This window comes from Macrotis lagotis, chromosome 4 (assembly GCF_037893015.1).
Source record: "Macrotis lagotis isolate mMagLag1 chromosome 4, bilby.v1.9.chrom.fasta, whole genome shotgun sequence".
Classification (NCBI taxonomy): Eukaryota; Metazoa; Chordata; class Mammalia; order Peramelemorphia; family Peramelidae; genus Macrotis; species Macrotis lagotis.
In genome coordinates this window covers 166,039,343-166,060,605 of record NC_133661.1, presented here as the reverse complement: position 1 = coordinate 166,060,605, position 21,263 = coordinate 166,039,343, and the positions used below count along the sequence as shown (strand labels likewise).

At 35.3% G+C, this 21,263-nt stretch overlaps 1 protein-coding gene across 7 annotated transcripts in view; it reads left to right on the top strand.

Annotated features, from left to right (window-relative positions):
* The window catches only part of TCF12 (transcription factor 12), a 404,997-nt gene that overhangs the window by 380,968 nt on the left and 2,766 nt on the right, over positions 1 to 21,263 (top strand). For 5 of the 7 annotated variants that reach the window (XM_074234588.1, XM_074234590.1, XM_074234592.1 and 2 more), the window contains 5 exons: positions 552 to 758; positions 12,039 to 12,153; positions 13,558 to 13,720; positions 15,155 to 15,387; positions 18,850 to 19,003. In XM_074234588.1, coding sequence (XP_074090689.1) covers positions 552 to 758; positions 12,039 to 12,153; positions 13,558 to 13,720; positions 15,155 to 15,387; positions 18,850 to 18,992 — 861 coding nt within the window. In that variant the 3' untranslated portion in view covers positions 18,993 to 19,003. The remainder of the gene's footprint in view (positions 1 to 551; positions 759 to 12,038; positions 12,154 to 13,557; positions 13,721 to 15,154; positions 15,388 to 18,849; positions 19,004 to 21,263) is intronic. The other 2 variants (XM_074234589.1, XM_074234591.1) reach the window with 1 other exon arrangement.

The following is a 21,263-nucleotide window of genomic DNA, read 5'->3' as shown; positions in this document are numbered from 1 at the left end:
TTGAATTTTCTAATGTGTGAATCTATATACAGACACACAAATGCGTTTGTTTCCTCTGGTTTGTCAAACACCCAAGCTTGGTTGTGGGTACAATGTGAACTGTGTATGCATTATTCATTTCCAACTAAACTAGACCTTGATTGATTTGAGGATCCTTTGCTTATGCTTCTTCCCCAAATTACCACCTTTCCAAAGAGTCGACATCATTTTAGAAGTTGTCCCTTTCCCATATTCTTTCTTTTGTCAGTGAGACTTCAATTAAATACCTGATACAGTAATCTGTGATATGTCATAGCACTGAAAACATTAACCTTACAGTAGGTTCATTTTGAGCAGCCACTCTTCTGATGTTGGCATTCCATTTAACACCATCTCCAGATAGCCTTTCTTTTCCTGTTGGTCCATAGTGCCATTAGCTGCTTTTGAAGCCACCCTGATATTGCATTTCACTTGCCATTTTCCATGTATCCCAAAGTAGAAAACATAGTGGCTTAATGAATTTAACAGACAGACCAACAGTGACCTTCCATGTTCCTTTTCAATCTCCACAGCAGTCTCGAATGGAGGATCGCTTAGACAGACTGGATGATGCTATCCATGTGCTACGGAACCATGCTGTGGGACCTTCTACCAGTCTTCCTGCTGGCCATGGAGATATACATAGTTTATTGGGACCATCCCATAACGCATCACTTGGAAGCCTCAATTCAAACTATGGAGGATCAAGCCTTGTTACAAGCAGTAGATCAGCATCAATGGTAACTGTCTCCATAGTTTTTGGAAACATCTAAAACACAAAATCTCAGGGTCTTACATGATGCAAACAGTAGAACCTTGTGCTGGATTCAAATTTAAGTGCATTTCTACTAACCCCAAGCTTTGATATAATGAGCATTTTTTTTGTAAATTTTTACCAAAGGGGAAGCTAGGTGGCGTAGTGGATAAAGCACTGGCCTTGGAGTCAGGAGTACCTGGGTTCAAATCCAGTCTCAGACACTTAATAATTACCTAGCTGTGTGGCCTTGGGCAAGCCACTTAACCCCATTTGCTTTGCAAAAAAAAAAAATTTACCAAAGGTTATGGAAAAGTAGCAGGTGCAGTTATTGACCATCAGTTAGCATCCAGTTGAAGGGGATTCTTTTTCCCCTTTTCCTTGTTGAAAGGTAGTTGAGTAGTGGCTTGAGAGGCAAGCTTTATAGACTTTGGCTTGGTCATTGGCCCATAAAATCCTGCTGTGACCATGTGCAGAAAGCAGAGTTTTTGCAGAGAACATTTTAGCTTATACATGCATTTTTTCCAGATGTGTAATAATTGGCAGAATAGTTTTTCTTCTTGAAATAGCGGATAGGGAGTCTGAATAGGAAAAGCAGTCAAGAAAGACTGAATTTCAAGTGTTCTGGTCTGGGAAAGCTGTTTATTGTAATTTGGAACTAGTCTTCAATAGCAGATGCTGGTTGAAGCCTGGAAGAAAGCGACTGGAATGTGAAACCCTCGTTTGTGCAGGCCCAAATTTAAACTTTTTTTTTCCAAATGAAAAAAAAACCAAAAGGGTGGGGTAGAGGGGGAGGTGGGTTGAACACAGCTGTAGTGTAAGTAACAATGGAGAGGAAACAATTTTAAATTAATCCCCAAGAAGAATAAAATAATTCAATCCATCTTTTCAAAAACATGGGAACTGTTCTAAGAAAAAAAAAGTGGGATTATAGGGTTGTGCACATCAAAAATGTATGCTCAGTGTCTTACATTACTCTTTCTCCAAAACATTTTTTTAAAGAAAAGAAGCTCTTTTTGAACCTGCTTATTTAACTATTGCCATGTGTTTGCATGTTTATGGCATGGTTTTTAAGGTTCATTGCATGCTGTGAAATATTCGCTTATAAAACAGATTCCTAGCTGCAAGCCATGTGATCAAGGCTAAAACTCACCTATCATCAAAATAATTAGGTGCCCCAATTGCTGAAGGCTTGTGTTCTGTAAAATAGGATTGGTTCCAGATTTTCACATCCACATGTAAGACATCCGTTTATATTCCTTTAAGAGCCACTGTAGTAAACATCAAACAAGGCTGCTAGGTTTCCTATGAACAATATTTTCAGCAGTATAGCCAACTTTGGGTGCTTGTTTAACTTCTTATCCATTTTTAAAAGTGAATCAGGTTTGAAAAATTCAGAAGAATATTTAGATGTTTTTTTAAAAAATATGTTGATACTAGCATTTGGAAATGCTATTTAATTATTCTTTCAGGGAGTTTTATAGTGACATTGGTCATCACAGACATGGAGGGTGGTAAATTGATGATTATAATGGGAAATTATTGCTTCTTTCCATGGAAGATTGACTTGAGAAGAGAATGCATTATTCAGAAGTCATGAGACAATCTCCATCAGACTTGTTGCCAGTATGGCCTTGGGTTCTTTACATCTCTTCTATTCTTGACCTCTATCACTCCTTTCCTCTATCTTAGCTTAAATTGCAAATTTACTGCTTCTGTTTTGACTTCGATGTTATTTGCATTTTGAATCTAGGAGTGTTTCTACAACTCAGGTTCCTCCCTCCTGACTTGTTGCTGAGGTGCTTCTTGTCCACTATCTTTGTATCTTTGAATTATCATCTCTACCTATTCAGATAGACATGCTTTAACAGGAAAAAGAATTTCTCAAAGGTCCCAATACACAAGAGTCCTTTGAAAAGTCTGATACATCCTCCAGAAATCTACATTAGCTGCTTTGTAACACCAAAAGGTATTAGTGAAAAGAATAGCTTCCAAGTGATCTTGAACAGTCAGTGGACTTCTGAAACCTCAAGTTGAACCAGGATTAAACTACGAAACAGCAGCAAGATAAAAGAACCTAGAGGCTCTGCATGTTGGAAGCAAGTCAAGAGTTCAGTTCTTATGCCATTCAATACAATTCTTAGATGATAAAAGAATGGGGGGGAGTGAACTAACTTTCATGTCTCACCCTACTGGCACTCAAACCATAGGCCCTCCAGAAGGTGCCATGTGATAAAAGTTTTCATTGCCTGGCTTTCAGCAAAGAAATCAAAGCTCCAAGATGGAAAAAAAGTTGACAATGTCAATGACAAGGTAGTGGTTGTGTCTTGAGGCCCCAATAGGGGCCATGGGTACACCGTCTCAACTGAAAAAGAACTAGAGTGAAATAAAGATCCATTCTGCCTGATGTTCTCTCAGAACAGGCTGAGACATGCTTCTGGGAAAGATCTCGGGGCTAGGAAGACTGCTGCCTTGGCGCGCTCTCATCCGTGATAGAGGACTTCCGTCAGCACAGCTGGGAATCCTGTACTATGCATACACACTTGGTACCCACCCATATGGAATAAACTCGTTCCAAATGTTTGGAGCACTGTCTGTGTGTATGTGTGTGTTTAATGTTTGGAGTATATCACCATAACCACTGCCAACCATCCTCAAACATAGCCTTCCTGGTCTGGTTGTGTCCATCCTCCAACTTCCAAACACTACAACTCTAGTGGGAATAAGTAATGTGTTAATTCAATGTTCTGGAGTTAATCTTCCTTATCAGCTGGATTCTTAATTTGACTCATATAAAGTTTTCTCCATTTCTATTTGCTCAGGTGAGAGAGAAAGAAGAGTTGTTTGCTTTTTCTCCCAATACTACCAGAAAAAGGGAATGTTAAATAAGTGATCACAGTCAAGCTTCAATTTGCTAAGTTTGTGAGATAGTCTATACAAGAAGCTTCATAAGGAACATTTGTTTTTCATTATTTCATTCACTTATTTTTTAAACCAAGTAGAGTCATTTTGACTCAGTTAAAATACCATTTACACAATGTCACAGAACATCCACATCATTCTTTGCTAATGCTGGTGTTTTGTTAGAATGAATATATTATTAGTAATCTCATTCATTGTGATTTCTGCACTTTCCATTAAACTAAAGCTGATATAAAGCTGGTGAATTAACAAGAAAGTGAAGTGTTTCAAACCCATTATTGGGCAAGAGGAAGGTGTTATATACATATTATCCTTATCCCTTACTTCCTTCAGAATCTTTTTGTCTTTGTTTTGAGGGGTAGTTTGAAAGTTTAAGTGCTTTGGTTTGGGTAGGCTTAGAATGATAGGGGGATGTAATTAAATGATGCTTGATGTCATAACAAAAGAACTATAAGCAACCTGCCATCTCTAACTTAAATTATTTCTGATGTTTTTATTGTAGAGCATGATATTTTTACATGGACAGGAACTTGTTTGTTAAAGATTATTTGTTGAATCAAATTCTTTATAGTCAGCTAGACTAAGGATTGTTTCTCTGGTCTTAGGAAGAGCTACTTTACAGTTCTAGTAACCATAAAGTGTAAAGTATAAATAGTCCTTGATCTGGAGTCACTCTAGTTCAGTGGATCTCAGTTTCCTTATACATAAGATGAGGGGATTGTATAGTATTGCACAAAGAAGATGGGATGTCTAGTCAGAATCTGCTTTCAAATCTCCACTCCTCTATGTACTAGTTTTGTGACTGGGCAAATCTTTTCCTACAATTTCCTCTGAGAAACGTTATGGTTGGATTAGATGATTTCTAAGGTCCCTTCCAGTTTGAAATTTTGTGATCTCTAAGGTCACTTCTGTATGATCAACTAAAGCAGATACTCTTAATATGTGGAAATGCCATTTACCTGTTCATTTAAAAATATAAGTAGTTTAGTAACAGAACACTTGAACATTTTTTGCTATTGTTTCTAAATAAGCTTCTCAAAAGTATTATAGTTTTTCAAATAAATGAAGCTTCATCTGCTGAAGATTTTAATCTGAGATTCTTTATTCATTTAATACACAAAAATTAAATTTCCCTGAAAAAATGTTTTTAGAAAAAGAAGTTAGGAAATTAGTAATTTCAACTCTTCTTTTATAAAATGAATAGTATAAACAGTCATGGTTTCATTTTTAATATTTGCTCAATTTTTGAGCCAGGTTTTAAAATCCCAGTTTACTTCATTTCCTTTCTGCTTTGGAATTTTATAGTCCTGTGTTTCTCAATGTTTGCTTCAGGAAAATGTTATAAAAATTCAAGACTTACCAAATTAGTATTTGTCATTGAAAGACTATCATTCTTAATATAGCATTTAAATCTTTAAATTGCTCCCCTCCCCAAGAAAAAATGCTTTGGGAACACATTAAAATAAATTTGTTTGGATTCCTTTTTTTTCCTTATTTAATTTAATGATAAAGATTTAGAATGAATTGCTGAAGGAAGTTTGGGGTTAAAGGTAAAACTAGAGAATTATAATTTTATTTGATCCGGGCCATTCCAGAGAGGCCCCAGAAATATTAGGTGTTTGACTGTGACATGTGTTGCTGCATTGGTACCTTAGTTCAAGTCTTTCTTTAAAGGTAGACTACTGCTCCTTCTTTTAACATGAACTCCTCTGACATCTCTCAGTTGTTCCCCATCAGGAATGCATTTTCATTTTCAAACTGTTGTATAGGAGATTAAGAGCTTTTATATTTATAGCTTGGTTCTTATTTTCTTCTACATTTTTTAATGATTGTTAATGATTCTGGACAACATTTCATCCTAGAGTTCTTTTTTGCCTTCACTGTTCACTGTTCTGGGGGAATTTAACCCTTATTCATTCCTGTGGGCTCTTCTTGATTTTTATTTTTGCTTTGTTTCCCTTAGAGCAGTGGATAGAAACACAATATTCCCATATAGAAGTAAATAGTTCCAGGTTATCTCTTATTTAAAAGTACCTCACTCAATCATTGAAAAATTCAATCCAAAGCCAATTGATCTAAATCTGTTAGAAAATTGCTTTTTTTCTTAATGCTAAGAAACTTTAGATCATTACTTAGAGATCAGTGTAGTTAAATATCTTTAAACAAATTAGATTGTGTAAGTCTCATATATTGTCTCTCTTATTTAAAAATAAAAACCTGAAAGCAGTTGTTTCTCCTTATCCATAGAATGGTCTTTTAGAAATGTACTCTCAAAATTCTCTCCACACAGTTTATGCAGCTTCTGAGAATACCTCTACTAGTTTACTTTTTCAAGGCAATTTCTATAAGTGGGAAAACTGTGGTTTATTTTCATTAAGCCTACGTAATTTTAAAATGCTTTTTAAAGTTTGTTCCTACTTTTTAGAAAAAGTTTTAACATTTTCCTAATTTAAAAACTTTTTTAATTTGAAAATATTTTTATATTGCTGCCATGGCAATTGCTAAGAAAGCAGTTAATCTGATTTTTAAGGTGGCAGTTATATATTCATAGAAATCAACAGAATGTAGATAAGAGTCCTGACAAAAAGCCCCCTCTTCAGATAAGGCAGAATAGCTTCAAAGTGAACAATACAAGCTATTCTTTAATCAATATATGGATTAATACTAATTAATTGAAATCAGTATTCAGTGTATAATGTAAATTTGGACAAATGGGCTGCTTGAGACTCAGAATCCGAGGGGGATTCACACAGTACTTTTGGGTTTCTACCCTAATCCACCATCCTCTTATTCATCAGCTAATTAGATTTAACATTTTCCATTGTGAGTACTAAAGCCATTGGTCAAATTAAATGAAAACAAGTCCCTCTGTGAGTGCTCCAGCCAAAGTATGGCAGTGGAGGGGGTAGGGAGGGAAGAGGAAAAAGATTTTAGAATGCAAAATGATGTCATTTTCTGAGATAGGGCTTTTATTCTGAAGTGAGGACCTCCATGATTATTGAAATTTGGGGGTGGGGGGAGCAGTTCACCCTCCCCAGTTCTCTCCCAATAACAGCTTGTCAGCTGTATGCTAACAAGATGAACAATTAAAACTCCATCCTATCTGGCTGGCCCCAGGGCCCCTGACTCAGACAAAGGACTGTTTGTACACCTGTTGTATATGTGGACAGAGCCATTTGAATGCAGCTCTACAGATTAAAGGGAGGACTTTGGAGCAGAGAGTGAGCAAGGGTTAAAAAGGGATTGTAAGGACTGTGAAAGTTATATTCTCCAGAAAATGTAAGAGGGCCATTTGTGAGGGGAATCAGGTTACAAAGAGAAAGTTTCTGCTAACTTCATTAAGATGAGAAACTCCAGACTTCAAGCTCTGTACTAGTCTGAGGATTTTATAGAAAGTTTATATTTTTGTTCTGTGTGCCAATAAATGAAAATGCCTTCATTTGGAAGTCAATAATTTATATTAGCATGATAAAATACTTAGTTAAAATATGTCATGGAGAGGTACTTGTTTGTTGACTAGATTTTTTTTTAATCTTAAAAGAAAAATCTCTGTTAAGATGGTCATCATCTGCTAGCCATCCTAGGGCACAACCACTTGAAAAAGTAAAATGCAATTTTTATAAGTCTAGCTTCAGAAAAATAATGAAAATTGAAATCAGGAATTTAGGAATTGGATTAAGAATTGGCACATGCAAACTTGACTTGGTAGGCAAAATATAATAAGTTGTCCTTTTCCTTTGTTCTCTTAATTTATCCTGTTGAAATGGCTAACAACCAAAAATCATATGTTTAAGATTTAAAATGGAAATTCTGAAAAGTTTGAAAAGTTAACTATAAAATTTTATATTGCCATCATGTGCAGCATTTTAAATTAACATATACTGCTAAAACACAGGCAAACTTTAAGTTTTAATCTCATATTGACTTAATCCATGCTACTTTATTTGCAGAAAAGTTTAAAAAACATAATATTTTGTTCATTTCTCATTAATTACTTTAATGTAAAGATTCCGCATGTATTTCAATAACCAAAAAGATTTGACCAATAGTTGAGTAAGCATTAACAGTAAAAGAAACCTGTCAGACTCAAGATTAATTTTGTTTGCTACCCATTTTCTGAATCATTCAGATTTGTAATATTGATCTTTAGATCTAAGTCTAGGAGGTTTTTTTTGTTGGTAGTGGTACTGAAGAAGTAGAAAGTTTGTGTTGTGTTTCCCTATGGTTTTGTTATTATTAATGTATGACCATCTTCATCTTTATACCACCTTTGTTTCCTACTATATCTTTCTCCTCTCCCCTTCTCAGTGAACTCTCCTTTATAACATGGAAGAAAAAAGAAGGAGGAAAAGCTTAGCAAAATTCAACAATACTTCAATAAGTATAACATTAAATATACTGTGTTCCAGGGCAGCTAGGTGGCACAGTGGATAGAGCACCAGCCCTGGAGTCAGGAGTACCTGAGTTCAAGTCCAGCCTCAGACACTTAATAATTACCTAGCTGTGTGGCCTTGGGCAAGTCACTTAACCCCATTGCCTAGCAAAAACTAAAAATCAAAACAGAACAAAAAATTATACAATTTTCCACACCCATAGTCCCTCTCTGTTCAAAAGGGGAAAATGCATTCTTAGGTCTTTCCTTTAGGGCCAGGTTGGTATCATAGTTTTTTTTAAAAATGACTTTTTGAATCAACTCACCCCTGAAGAGAGTTTCTCCTTGCCTCTAACTTGCAAGAAGGTATCCTAATTTTAAGATCAAGTATAACCAGTATATATTCTAAGGTATACAAGTAGAGTTTTATGAAACAAAAATATCTCTTACTTCCTCTTTATAAATTTCACAAATAATTTTTTTCATTTTTAAACTTTTATTTTCCCACCCACCCAAGTTTTGGTTATATAAACCTATATGTTGTTTCATAAGATTTATGAAAAAAATAAGAGCAGATTTGAGAACTCTTTCAGAAGACAAATTTACCATAGTATTATGAAATTATATACTAAGGTGGAAGACATATATAATCAACTCTTAGATGTCTACTCTCAAGGAAAAAGAGTAGTAACACAAACAATGGTGAACCAGGAATAATCTCCAAATTATCTGAATTTGATTGACTGGAGATGGGATGAGAATACACAGCTACATATTTTAAAGATAAGTTACTAAGGTGGGAGAGGGATATTTCTTCTCCAGAGTACAGTAGAATGTATAGTGTAATATTCACTTGAAGTCAGGAAGTAATAGACCCAGAGTCAGAAAGAGCTGGTTTCCAATCCAGTCTGAGAAACTGTGACCCTGGGCAAGATACATGATTTCTATCTGCCTCAGTTTCCTCATCTATAAAATGGAAGTAATATTAGTGTCTGCCTCTTAGGGTTGATGGGAGACTGACATGAGATAATATTTATAAAGCATTCTGCAAAAACTTAAAGCACTATAGAGCTGTTATTATACAATATATCTAGTCCTCTGCCAGAGTGATCAACAACTGGTCTAAAATCTTGCTTTTAGTTCCTTCTGTTTTGGCTCACGGGGGACCATGTATATTAAACAAAGGATAAACTTGCATAAGGGCATTTATCTCTCTCTGGGTAAAACCCATACTAAGACATGAAAGATAAAAGCTATATTAATTACTCAAGAGGGATTCAAAGCTTAGCAGTTTACTAGGATTGAAGGATTTATTGAAAAACAGTGCTTCTCATGTGTAACTCTGGGCAATAAACCTATTTAATTAAAGGCTTAATCTTCTAGTTGACATGTTTGCTACTGTTCTGCTAAAAAGCTTTTTCTGTAGCCAGTTTTATTAAGAATACAATAATGGACAATTACATGGACTGAGCTGGCCTGTCTTTGATGGCCATTTTTGGTTAACTTCTAATTGTAGTTTTTTTAATTTCAGATCAGAATTAAGTTCAGTATTTTATAAACTCAAAAACTTTCATACTAAATTATCTGATTAGTTTTTGCCATTCTTTTAAAAAAATTGAAGAATAACCTGAAGAAACTATGAGACAATGAAGTTATGAAAATTCATATATATATACATATATAATATACATACACATAAATATATAAAATTCGCTGTAAGCACTTAAGTTCTAATTTTTTTAATGCCACACCTTTCTAAGGAAGTAAATGCATTAATTAAAATCAACATAGTTAAGAATTTACTTGTAAAGAGAAAACCCTGGATTAAGAATTGGAAATACTCAAAGTACTCTTAGAAATGTGAGCTATCATTACTCAATACTAAAACTAGTGCACTACAAGTGCTAGTTCAAATCCTGACCCTTGATCATAGACAAGTTACTCAACCTCCTAGACCTCAGTTTCTTCCTCTATAAAATAAAATTTGACTGGATGACCTCCAAAATCCTTTTCAGCTCTAAGATCTTATTCTTCTGTTAAGGATTTTTCAATTAAAGGGTTTTTTTTAATTAATAGAAATTTATTTTCTTTTTCTCTACCCACTCCTACCCTATTTGGGTGTGGAATAAGGAGTTAGGGTAGCAAATATGCATAGTAGGCAAAACAAAATCTCTTGATGCATACATTCAAAAAATACAGTTCATTCTTTACCTTACATTCATCACTGTCTTTCAAGAAGTAGATAACATGCTACGTCATCTAAGCTCTGGAATCATAGATGGTTATCATTTTGCTAATATTTCTTAAATCTTTGAAAGCTATTCATCTTTATAGCATTGTTATTACTGTATAAGTTGTTCTCCTGAAGATTTATATGAACTAACGCAAAGTGAAGTGAGCAGAACCAGAAGAACATTTTACGCAACAACAACAATATTCAGTCATTCACTGTGAATGACTTGGCTATCCTCAGAAATACAGATATCCAAGACAGTTCTGAAGGACTTTCGATTGAAAAATGCTATGCCCTTCCAGAGAAAAAACTGATAGTCTGAATGCAAATTTAGTTTGTTTCTCTTTTATTCTTTCTGTTCTCTGTTTTCATTCACAGCATGACTAATATGGAAATGTTTTTGCATAACTGTACATATATAATCTCTTATCAAATTACTTGTCTTCTTCAGGAAGGAGGAGAGTAGAGAATTTAGAACTCAAAATTTTACAAAGCACATGTTTAAAGTTGTTACATGTAACTGAAAAATATCAAAAATTTTAAATTTGTTCTGCTCCTCATTTCTGTTTTCATCAGTTTAATAAGTCTTTAACATTGTTCTTTTCTAATAATATTGATGCTATGATATAAATTGTTCTTCTGATTCTTCTCACTTCACTCTGCATCAGTTCATACAAATATTTCCTTATCTCTTTGAAATCATGTTTCTTCTTTCCTTACAGATAGAGTTTTCCAAAATAATCATACAACACAGTTTGTTCAGCCAAACTCCTATTGATGGGTATTCTCTCAGTTTGTAGTTTGTACTATAAAAAAAGAACTGCTATAAATATTTTTGAATACCAAGAACCTTTTTCCTCCTTCTCTGAGCTCATTTAGATACTTAGATTTATTGCCAAGTTCATTCATATCTTTTAGGAATTTAGGGTTACTTCACATCAGCAAGGCACCAGAGTTGGAATTTGGGGGAAGCAGAAAAGTCACATAGAATAGTTCATTAAAGACATGAATGCCTAAAATGAAGGCATTGGGCTAAAATGGATAAAGAGAATCAGAAGCAAAAAATGGACAGATACTGTCTTGGTATTAAAAGAATCAGTGGAAGACCTTACATGCATCAAGTGGATTCCCTAAACAGGATTCATGCTAAGCATTTCATAGAATGAGAAGACATGTAGAACCAGTGAACCACATCAGTGGAAGAAGTCACAAAGAAATGGATGCATTGAAACTTCAAAACAAAGTTGACTTTAATGAGACTTTATTTAGATTAGGCATAAGTCACATTAGTAGAAACAGAACAAAGTGGAGAAATACTTCATTCTCCAAGACATGTGGTGGAGACCTGAAAGAATTCCCCACTGTGCACTGTACTCCCTCATTTGATTAGAATAACATTATGTTCTTAGATTTGATTTTTCTTTTCTCTAGAGCTCAAAGTACAAGCCATCAAATAAACGAATCCAAAAATGGCCCAGCAAACTAATCCATTGGGAGAAATTCCCCTGCCCTTGGAAGGGTATGATAGTAATATCTACTGTTAATGATTTAGATAAAAAAAAATATTGTTTTAGTTCAATTTAAAAGGCAACATAAATATCAAGACATTTAATAAACCTACAAAAGAGAAAATATTGTTTTAAGATGTCTAGTTTTAAATGCCTCATATCTACCCCTCTGCTAAATCTAATTAGAGTTTTGATACTGAATAGTGATGGAAATTTCTTTCTTTGCTTTAGGTTGGAACTCATCGGGAAGACTCTGTCAATCTTAATGGCAATCATTCGGTCCTGTCAAGTACTGTCCCTGCTTCAAGCACTGACCTGAATCATAAAACACAAGAAAATTACAGGGGTAATAATATGATCCAATGTTATTTTTTATTAATAATGTAACCAGAGTGGCCTCTAGCTTGTAATATTGTCTTTGGTAACATTGGTCACCAAATCAGGTTGCCAAATCATAAGTCCTTTCTGGATTGTACTTTAGAAATCAGGAAAGTGATGAGCAGATCCTCAAATCATTTATTTGGATGTGCCGAATGCCTAGTGTCTAATTTAAAAGATTCTAGTGGGCTCTCTGTGGCCAAGAGAACCATGTTTATCAGCTTAGCAACCATCCCTGTCTACTCTCAGTCTTGCCACATCTCTCTCTCTCTTTCCTTTACACCCTTAAATAAAATTGAACATACAAGTATCTTGGGAACAGAAAGGAGGATTTTTCTGGGTATGTTAAGTGCATTCCATATGAATGGGCACCAAAAGAAAGTGGCTTAGCCCTAACAGATCTAAAATAATATTATAGAGCATTGGTCACCAAACTGTCTGTTACTGGCTAAGAAATAGAGTGGTGGATCAGGGGAATAGCCTAGGTGCAAGAGACAACAGGAAATGATTATAGTAATCTGCTGTTTGATAAACCCAGATTATCCAACTTCTAGGATAAAAACTCTCTCTTTGATAAAAAAACTGTTGGGAAAATTGGAAGTTAATATGGCAGAAACTAGATTAGACCAACATCTCACACCCTAAACCAAGATGAGATCAAAATGGATACAAGATTTAGACATAAAAGATGACATAAGCAAACTAGATCAAGGGAATAGTGTACCTGTCAGATCTATAGAAAGGGAAACAGTTAATGACCAAGGAAGAGATGGAGAACATCATTAAAAACAAACTAGATAATTTTGATTACATTAAATTAAAAGGCTTTTGCCCATATGAATGGGCACCTTCTAGCTTCTGAGTGATGATCATTCAGTACAAGCAGCTAGAATTAAGACCTAAAAAAGTAAATTGGTGGTACTTTCCCATTACACTGAGCACTCTACTGCCTGTGTTAGTTTGTTAGTCTTACTCCTCTTTATCTGGCAGGACTCAATTAAATATTTCCTGGAAATACATTAACTCTTTCATCTTCATCTCTACCTTTGATTACAATTTAGATTGCTTAATATTTTTAATACCTGAAGTCTGAAATAATCTATTTTCTTATTATAATAGAAAAACTCCTTACTATGTAGGATCATGTTTTCCTTTTTTTTCCTCTGGGATTGATGAACAGGATAGCCATAAAAAGATCAACATGATCTTGATATGTATCCACCCCTATTCTATCTGATGAACACTGAGAATCAGAACAGGTCATTAAACACTAAGAGATCTCTTTTTGTTTTTCTTTCAGTTCAGAACTGAGGTAATCCATTTATAATGAAGTAATTCTGAGTATCATTTTCTGTCTCATTTGAATCATCAGGTGGCCTGCAGAGCCAGTCTGGGACTGTGGGTCCAACAGAAATCAAATCTGAAAACAAAGAAAAAGATGAAAATCTCCATGAACCTCCCTCATCTGATGACATGAAATCAGATGATGAATCCTCTCAAAAAGATATAAAGGTTTCATCTCGAGGCAGAACAAGGTATTTGTCAGTAACCCAGTATTATCTTAAATCCACTGACTATTTTAGCTTGACCACAGATAAAAGTAATTACAAAATTAAAAATTGTCATCATTCAGTTAAGTACTTACTGTGTAACTACCATATATGTAGTACTGTACCCTAATAACACTACTGAGGAAAGGTTATTGTGGTGCTGTGGAAGAGTTACACCATAATCCTTACCTTCCAAAAGCTTATAGTCTGATTAGAGAGATCAGACTTGCATAACTAAACAAGAGAAGATATTTTTTAGTTGAATGACATATCCTTAAGTACTAAATTATATAATATGGATTGTGTTTTAAAAGGGTGTATAATAATGGCTAGATAAGAGCTCACTGTGAGCTTAATCTGTGAAGAACAGTTTCACAAAACCTTAAATTATAGGTAAGATTTTGGAATAGTTAAAGAATAATTACTTTCTGACTCCATTTCAGCTTCTGTGTTTTTCGAACATTTATAATACATATGTATAATTTTCCTTTGTTTTACAAGAATATAGGGTTGAGGGGCATCTAGGTGGTGCAGTGGATAGAGCACCAGCCCTGGAGTCAGGAGTACCTGAGTTCAAATCTGGCCTCAGACACTTAATAATTACCTAGCTGTGTGGCCTTGGGCGCCACTTAACCCCATTTGCCTTGCAAAAATCTAAAAAAAAAAAAAAAAGAATATAGGGTTGAGAATTATTGTAATTCATGTAGATATGTTGTAACTGGAAGAGTATAAATGTCTTTTCCATGCTCCACATGTGTAGAATTTCCTTTGGTTTCTTATAGAAGCTTGACATTATTTAATGGCATTTGTCACTTCTTCTGAAGGAAAAGGGGGATAATAAAACATTACACTATTATTTTACTTTGCATTACATTAGAAGAGGTTCAACTGTTACTGGGTTGCACCAATTGACCATTCTAATCAAGATCTTTCATAATTCTGGTACTTTGTCTACTTTTGTGCCATCTTGACTCTTTTTTATCTCTTTGGAACTGACATTTTTAGTCAAGTAAAGGAAATTTGGGTTCCATGCTGTCTAAAAATATTTCAAAACATTTCCATATGAGTTAACAAGAATTAATTGACTTCCCTCTCAATAGGTGACATCACAGATATCAGTAGATGCTTAAAGGGCAAGTGAGAAATCCCTGTTCTTTAAAGATACAATTTCTCTGTGCTGAAGGAACAAGTTTAGGGTAGCTTCTGGTTTTTCTAACAAATCATTGGGATGTCCAAAATAGGCTATCCAGAAGAATGCCTCTGAAGACTTATAGATCATACACTGATGATAATTTTTCCATTACCCCCAAAAAGCATATTTCCTGTCAACTCTCTTCATCTCCTCCCTCACTTGACCTCCAACACGGTAAATAAAAAGAGGTAGCTGAGATATTTATGTCGCTTGTTTTGATTTTGTAGCAGTACTAATGAAGATGAAGATTTGAACCCAGAGCAGAAAGTAGAAAGAGAGAAGGAAAGGAGGATGGCCAACAATGCCAGGGAACGCTTGCGTGTGAGGGATATTAATGAGGCATTCAAAGAACTGGGAAGAATGTGTCAGCTTCATTTAAAGAGTGAAAAACCCCAGACAAAACTCCTTATTCTTCACCAAGCCGTGGCAGTCATCCTCAGTCTAGAGCAGCAAGTCCGAGGTAAGTGGCCTTTCCATTGACTAGAAAATATAGCTATTTCTTTTTGGGAAAGCAGACTTTTTTTAACTGTGACCCCTTAGATACAAGACTTCAGGATTTCTCAATGTACCAATCCTTCTGCTCCTAAGAGTTGGTGTTCACCTTCAGAGCTCTGTTGACTTTATGGCTCTTAATAAAGCTTGTTGAGTGATGATTGCTTTCTGAATAGTCACTGCTTGTCAATTTACAGACTCATTCACAGGAAAAGAACATTCTCTCTTAGCTCACTTTTCATGCTCTTGTCTCTAACCTGAACACCTGCCCTTGCCTGCCTAGTATTATTTCCTTCCAGTATCTCCTGCCTTGGATGACATCTCTGGATTTGAATTCACTCCAACTCGACCTGCAATATATACCTGATAATTCCACCTGTCTACTACTTCTGATACCCAGACTTTTGCCTACCCAAATTAGATCTCATCAAGCTACTTAGACTCTTGATTTTTCTTGGCCCTCCAAATTCCCAGAACTTGCTTGACTAGTGCCCTTTGACATACATTTCCTTCTCATTGTCAAAAGTACATATTCTACAGGTATGCTTACTGTCCATTAATTATTTTCTCATCCCAGTCTTGTTTACCACCTTGAGTAGTTTGGTGGGCCCTTGGCAAAGCTGTGCAATTTTATCAATCAATAATACTTATTTTTTTGTATCTGTCTTTGTGCCTCCTAACACAATTGGATGCTCATGACCTCTTGTAAAAGACTTTTTTAAAAAAATTTTATTTATTTGAGGCAATGGAGTTGAGTGACTTGCCCAAGCTCACATGGCTAGGCAATTATTAAGTGTCTGAGGGGTGGTGCTCTATTCACTATACCACCTAGCTGCCCCTGTAAAAGACTTTCTTTAAGGAACATTGCTGAAAAATAATGAACTTGGCTTGGTTAATTGGACCTGATCTTTGATTGGTGCTTACACATTTGGGAGGGGAAATATATTTCACCCAAGGAGATATTGCCAATAATGAATTGTGGATGGTTCTCCATGTCTCCAGGCTGCCACATGTATTTCTTATATTTCTTTAATGTCATATGGAACCAGCCAAGTAGGTGTCCCCATTTTTGTTTATAGAGATTGGACTAGGGTATTATTGGACTTAACTGCTATTATCTACTATCTGTTACCCTTCTAACTAAAATCCTATGATTCTGTGAGGGCTTGATTTTTTTTTTTTTAGGTTTTTGCAAGGCAAACAGGGTTAAGTGGCTTGCCCAAGGCCACACAGCTAGGTAATTATTAAGTGTCTGAGACCGGATTTGAGCCCAGGTACTCCTGACTCCAGGACCAGTGCTTTATCCACTGCGCCACCTAGCCACCCCTGTGAGGGCTTGATTTGAAGATGAGTTAGATGACAAAACAACTGATCTTTTAAAAGAAGAAAGCCCATTTGGGAAGCACCTAGTATCTTGTTTGAGACACCACTGGTTATCAAAACCTTTAACATATCTTCATTCAATATATAAATATTTTTGAAGACTTAGAGCCCTATTTTAAGTGTAAGATATAAAGTTTTGTAATTTTTGTCTAGAAGATAAAAATAACTGAAATCTTATTAGGCTTAGGGAACCCTGTTTTTTACTTGACTTCAAGACAACATCTAGAAATTAAAAACAGAATTGTAGATTCCCTTTTTCAAAAAAAAAAGAATACAGATTCTTCTAAGGGCCTCTGCTAAATTCTGCTTCCTCCCTGAGGTAGCAAATCCTGTCGAGAAGGTTAATTGCATTAGTCTTGCAGTGGCTAAGGGACGTGGGGGGGGAAAAAAAAGTCAAAGTCCACAAGGTTGTTTGCCATTGTATTACAGAAGGATCTTGGGTACTACAATTTCAAGCCATACCCCTTCACCACATGATAGCATTGTGGTGGACCAATGATAAAAGATCCATCCTACCCACTCTCCAAAGACCATCAGAAAACTTGCCTATGCTTTACCATCAACCATTTCCCAACAAATGGTTTCTGATGGTATTCAACCTGTTTACTACAGTGGTCCACTTCATAGCTGCATGGAACTTACCCATGGAATCCTATAAAGTACACAATATCTGTTCATCATCTGATGGGTTTATTTTTGTTTGCCTTTTATTCAACTCCTCTCCTTCACTCTGTGACTTTTTGGATCAAAATTTCCTTGGAAGAGGCTCCAAGACTTACTAAATTGAGGTTTCTTAATGTTTTTTGTCATGGATCTCTTCACAGGAAAAAAAAAATGATATTTTTAAATGCATAAAGTAAAATATGTAGGCTTGCAAAAGAAATCAGTTTTATTGAGATACAATTCTGAAAACAGATAGATAGATAGATGGATAGATAGATAGATAGATAGATAATGTGTGTGTGTATATTTTTTATTTAGTTTACATATCCCAGGTTAAGAATCCCTGTGTTAGATGTTCATATCAAGCTAGCCACAATCTCATTTCCAAAAGAGAAATCAAATTTTGGGGGTGAACCTGACCATTACATCCTACACATTGGGTTTTTCATCCCCTTGAGTTTTCACACGAAAATATGTGAATTGGGGTTTTCATAAAATGGGTCATACTTTTATATATGCTTCTGTAGTTAGAATCCCTGTACAAAAAAAAATTCACAGGAGAACTGATTTCCTATTTTGAACCATAGTTTCTTTTCTTTATTTCTCTTTATAAATCAGTCTCTTTCCTTCTCCTCCTTCCCTCATATGTACATAGTACACTTCTTAGTTATTCAGTCTTCCTTAACCATTTAAAAAAGCCAGCTACTTGTGTTTTAGAAACGTGAGAAAAGGCTACTCATCTCCATTCCTTTGCCTCCAGTTCAAGAACAGCAATTGAAGTAGTTCTTTCCACACTTATATCAAAGAAAAGTCACAGTGTCTGCCCCAGCTCCCAGCCTCCCTTGAGAGGTTGTCACTTAACTTCGAGGGTGAAAATCCTTAGGATTTTTTTCATTGCCTTGGGGCTGGCTGAGTGATCTGTCTGTTACTATAAAGCATTTTCTAAGTTGATGGAATTCCATTCTGAGCCCAGATGTCTCCCAGGTACAGATGGTGTCAGCACTCATATCAATTCAGTGCACTGCATCTCCACAGGACATTCAGGGGGTTATAGCCGCTCACAGTGGCAGCTCAGACATTCATCCCCAGAGTAGGGTGGATTAGGTTTGAGGTGTTGGTACAGATCAAAGCAAAGCCTAGAAGACTCTATCAGAAGTAACAGAGAATAGAGACTAGAAAAAATATTTAGACAGTGGGAAGCATTTTAGGGATAGAACTGATGTTCACAAGGATCTACAATGTGATTTTATTCAATATGATGTACAGTTACATGGACAACAAGAACTGTAGTAAAAAATGGTGGTTTTGTGTCCAAGAATTATGGCATCTGGTTTGTAGTTTTTTGTTTATTAATAAAGACTCTTCCTCCCCTGCTTTACTACAGAGAGGAACCTAAACCCCAAAGCAGCCTGCCTTAAGAGAAGGGAAGAAGAAAAAGTTTCTGCCGTATCGGCAGAGCCACCATCCACACTACCAGGAACCCACCCTGGGCTTAGTGAAACTACCAACCCTATGGGTCATATGTAAACACCGGCCAGGTAGGTCTGGGATAGGAGCTTGCAAAGGGCTTTGGAGGGGAGAAGAGCAGGGGAAATAAGGGGTTACACTGCCTGGGAAAATTGATTGATTTGTTCTCTAGGTGAGAACCTAAGAATGAAATTATGATGGCTTTGGTTATTTTAAAAGTTAAACTCCAATTTGGAATCCTCCAATGTTGTCTTTCTGTACTAAAAGTTGACATGGGGAGCAAATCTTATTTAAGAGCCATTTACCATCTTCAGGATGTGACACTATCATTTGATTCTTAGAGGACTTTTACTTCCTTCTCTCTACCCTCTATGGATGCAATTAACTATAAAAAGTCACATCCCATTACTCAGGTGAATTCTCTTCTGATACAAATAGAGATATATCCCATCTATCCAGCAATATTCTAACACCATTAAGACTGCATATTTCCCTGCTTAGAAATATGTGACTGTCTTAATCTAAAAGTTTTGTCATCCACTGCAATTTGGATCCATTTGGATCAGTAGGATAGTATTCTCTCAGCTTATCCTACACTAGGAATGCTGACAGAACCAAGGGCATTTTCAGTAATGGCAAATGGATTCATATTTTAATGAATGAGATCTTAATAAATAAAAAGGGGAAGAAAACATTACATTAGGATCAGTATTCTTTATCTTGGTTCATCCTCAAATTATCTTACTACTGATGATGAATGATAGACACAATTGCTTGGTAATGATACTTCTGCCCTTCATAAAATATCAAAAACCTACTCTCTATGTTGTAAAACTCTTATTCCAGAATTTGAATTATTTGAATAATATTTTCCCCTACTTCATTTTTATCATTTACCTTCCTTTTATAAAAGTAAATTTCTACAACAACAAAAATGAAAGACCAAATAACACAGCACTCACTAGACTTAGATTGTTTTCAAGTAAGGAGAGTTTTATTCATTATATTTGAATCTCTTTTACTTAACTAAATAGAGTCAGACTCATAGACTAAACCAGACTAAAATGTAATTGAGAAATGTATAACAAAATAAAAATACCATACAGAATTGATAATGTTAATTTATGACTTGCAGGGATCTGTTTCTATTTTGAATTTGACATTGAGTTAGCCCCTAGTAGGTGCTTAATAAATACTTGCTCGTTGGTTGATTTTAATTTTTAAAACAATTACATTTTAGCCAGTCATATGGATTAAAAATAAAATTATTCACCAGGTTATTTGATGTTTCTATTTCTTCCCTAGTATTTCTTTATTTCATTTGTGTGGCCCTAGAATATTAATCTCCTACCCACCTACCCCTATTAGACTTTGTTGGGACTATTTCATTTAAAGCTGAACCTCCAAAATTTTGATAAGCAGCAAACAAGTCATTTTCTCTCAAAGGACCTTATCGTTATGGTTCCCACTATGCATTATATCCATTATCCTTAATCCAAACAGACCCCAAACTAGATTTTACATACTAAAAGTAAAAGGAGGTAAGATGAGTATGGAAGATTCAAAATAATATAAAAAATGCTATTTATAATGTTTAGACCTATACTCTCAAGTAATAATCTTGAATCCTTGCTATTATGACAGTAGCTCACAGAAGAAACAATGAGGTGGGTTCTAGAAGTCAGGGAATCTGCTATTAGACACATCCAGAGAAGAACTGAAAGAGCAAAAGCATCAATTAAGACCAGGTTGATGCTGATGACACAAAGACAAAAAAATAACTAAGCCCTACCTTCTTGGAGCTTAAGTTCTTTCTGAGAGAAAAACATGTACATACAAATAAATACAAAGTAATTTCAGCTTGACAGAAAACACTAAGGGAATCAGGAATGTTCCCTTGTAGGAGATGACACCTGAACTCAGCCTAGAAAGGAATAAGGGATTTCAAGAGATGAGAAAATAATTCAAGTCATAGGGGCCAGTCTTTATGAAAATGTGAAGGTAAGAGATGGCAGGCTTTGTACAGTGAACATCAAGGAGACAAGTTTGATTGGCATGACCTTTTAACATAGATTAAAACTGCAGCACAACCCCACAGTCATCCCTTAAGGATATCACTGTATATTACAATCTTACACAGCATTAGTTTATATTCCTAGTGATGATCCTCAGCCACTATGAAAATGTTGACATATTTAGCATATTCTGTTTAACAAGGCACAGAAGTGTAGGTGAATTATGGAAAAACTTGATGATTAAAATAAAAATAAGCTTAGGTACTTTAATTATTTGGAATATTCAGTATTCTGACAAAAACCAGATAAATAATGA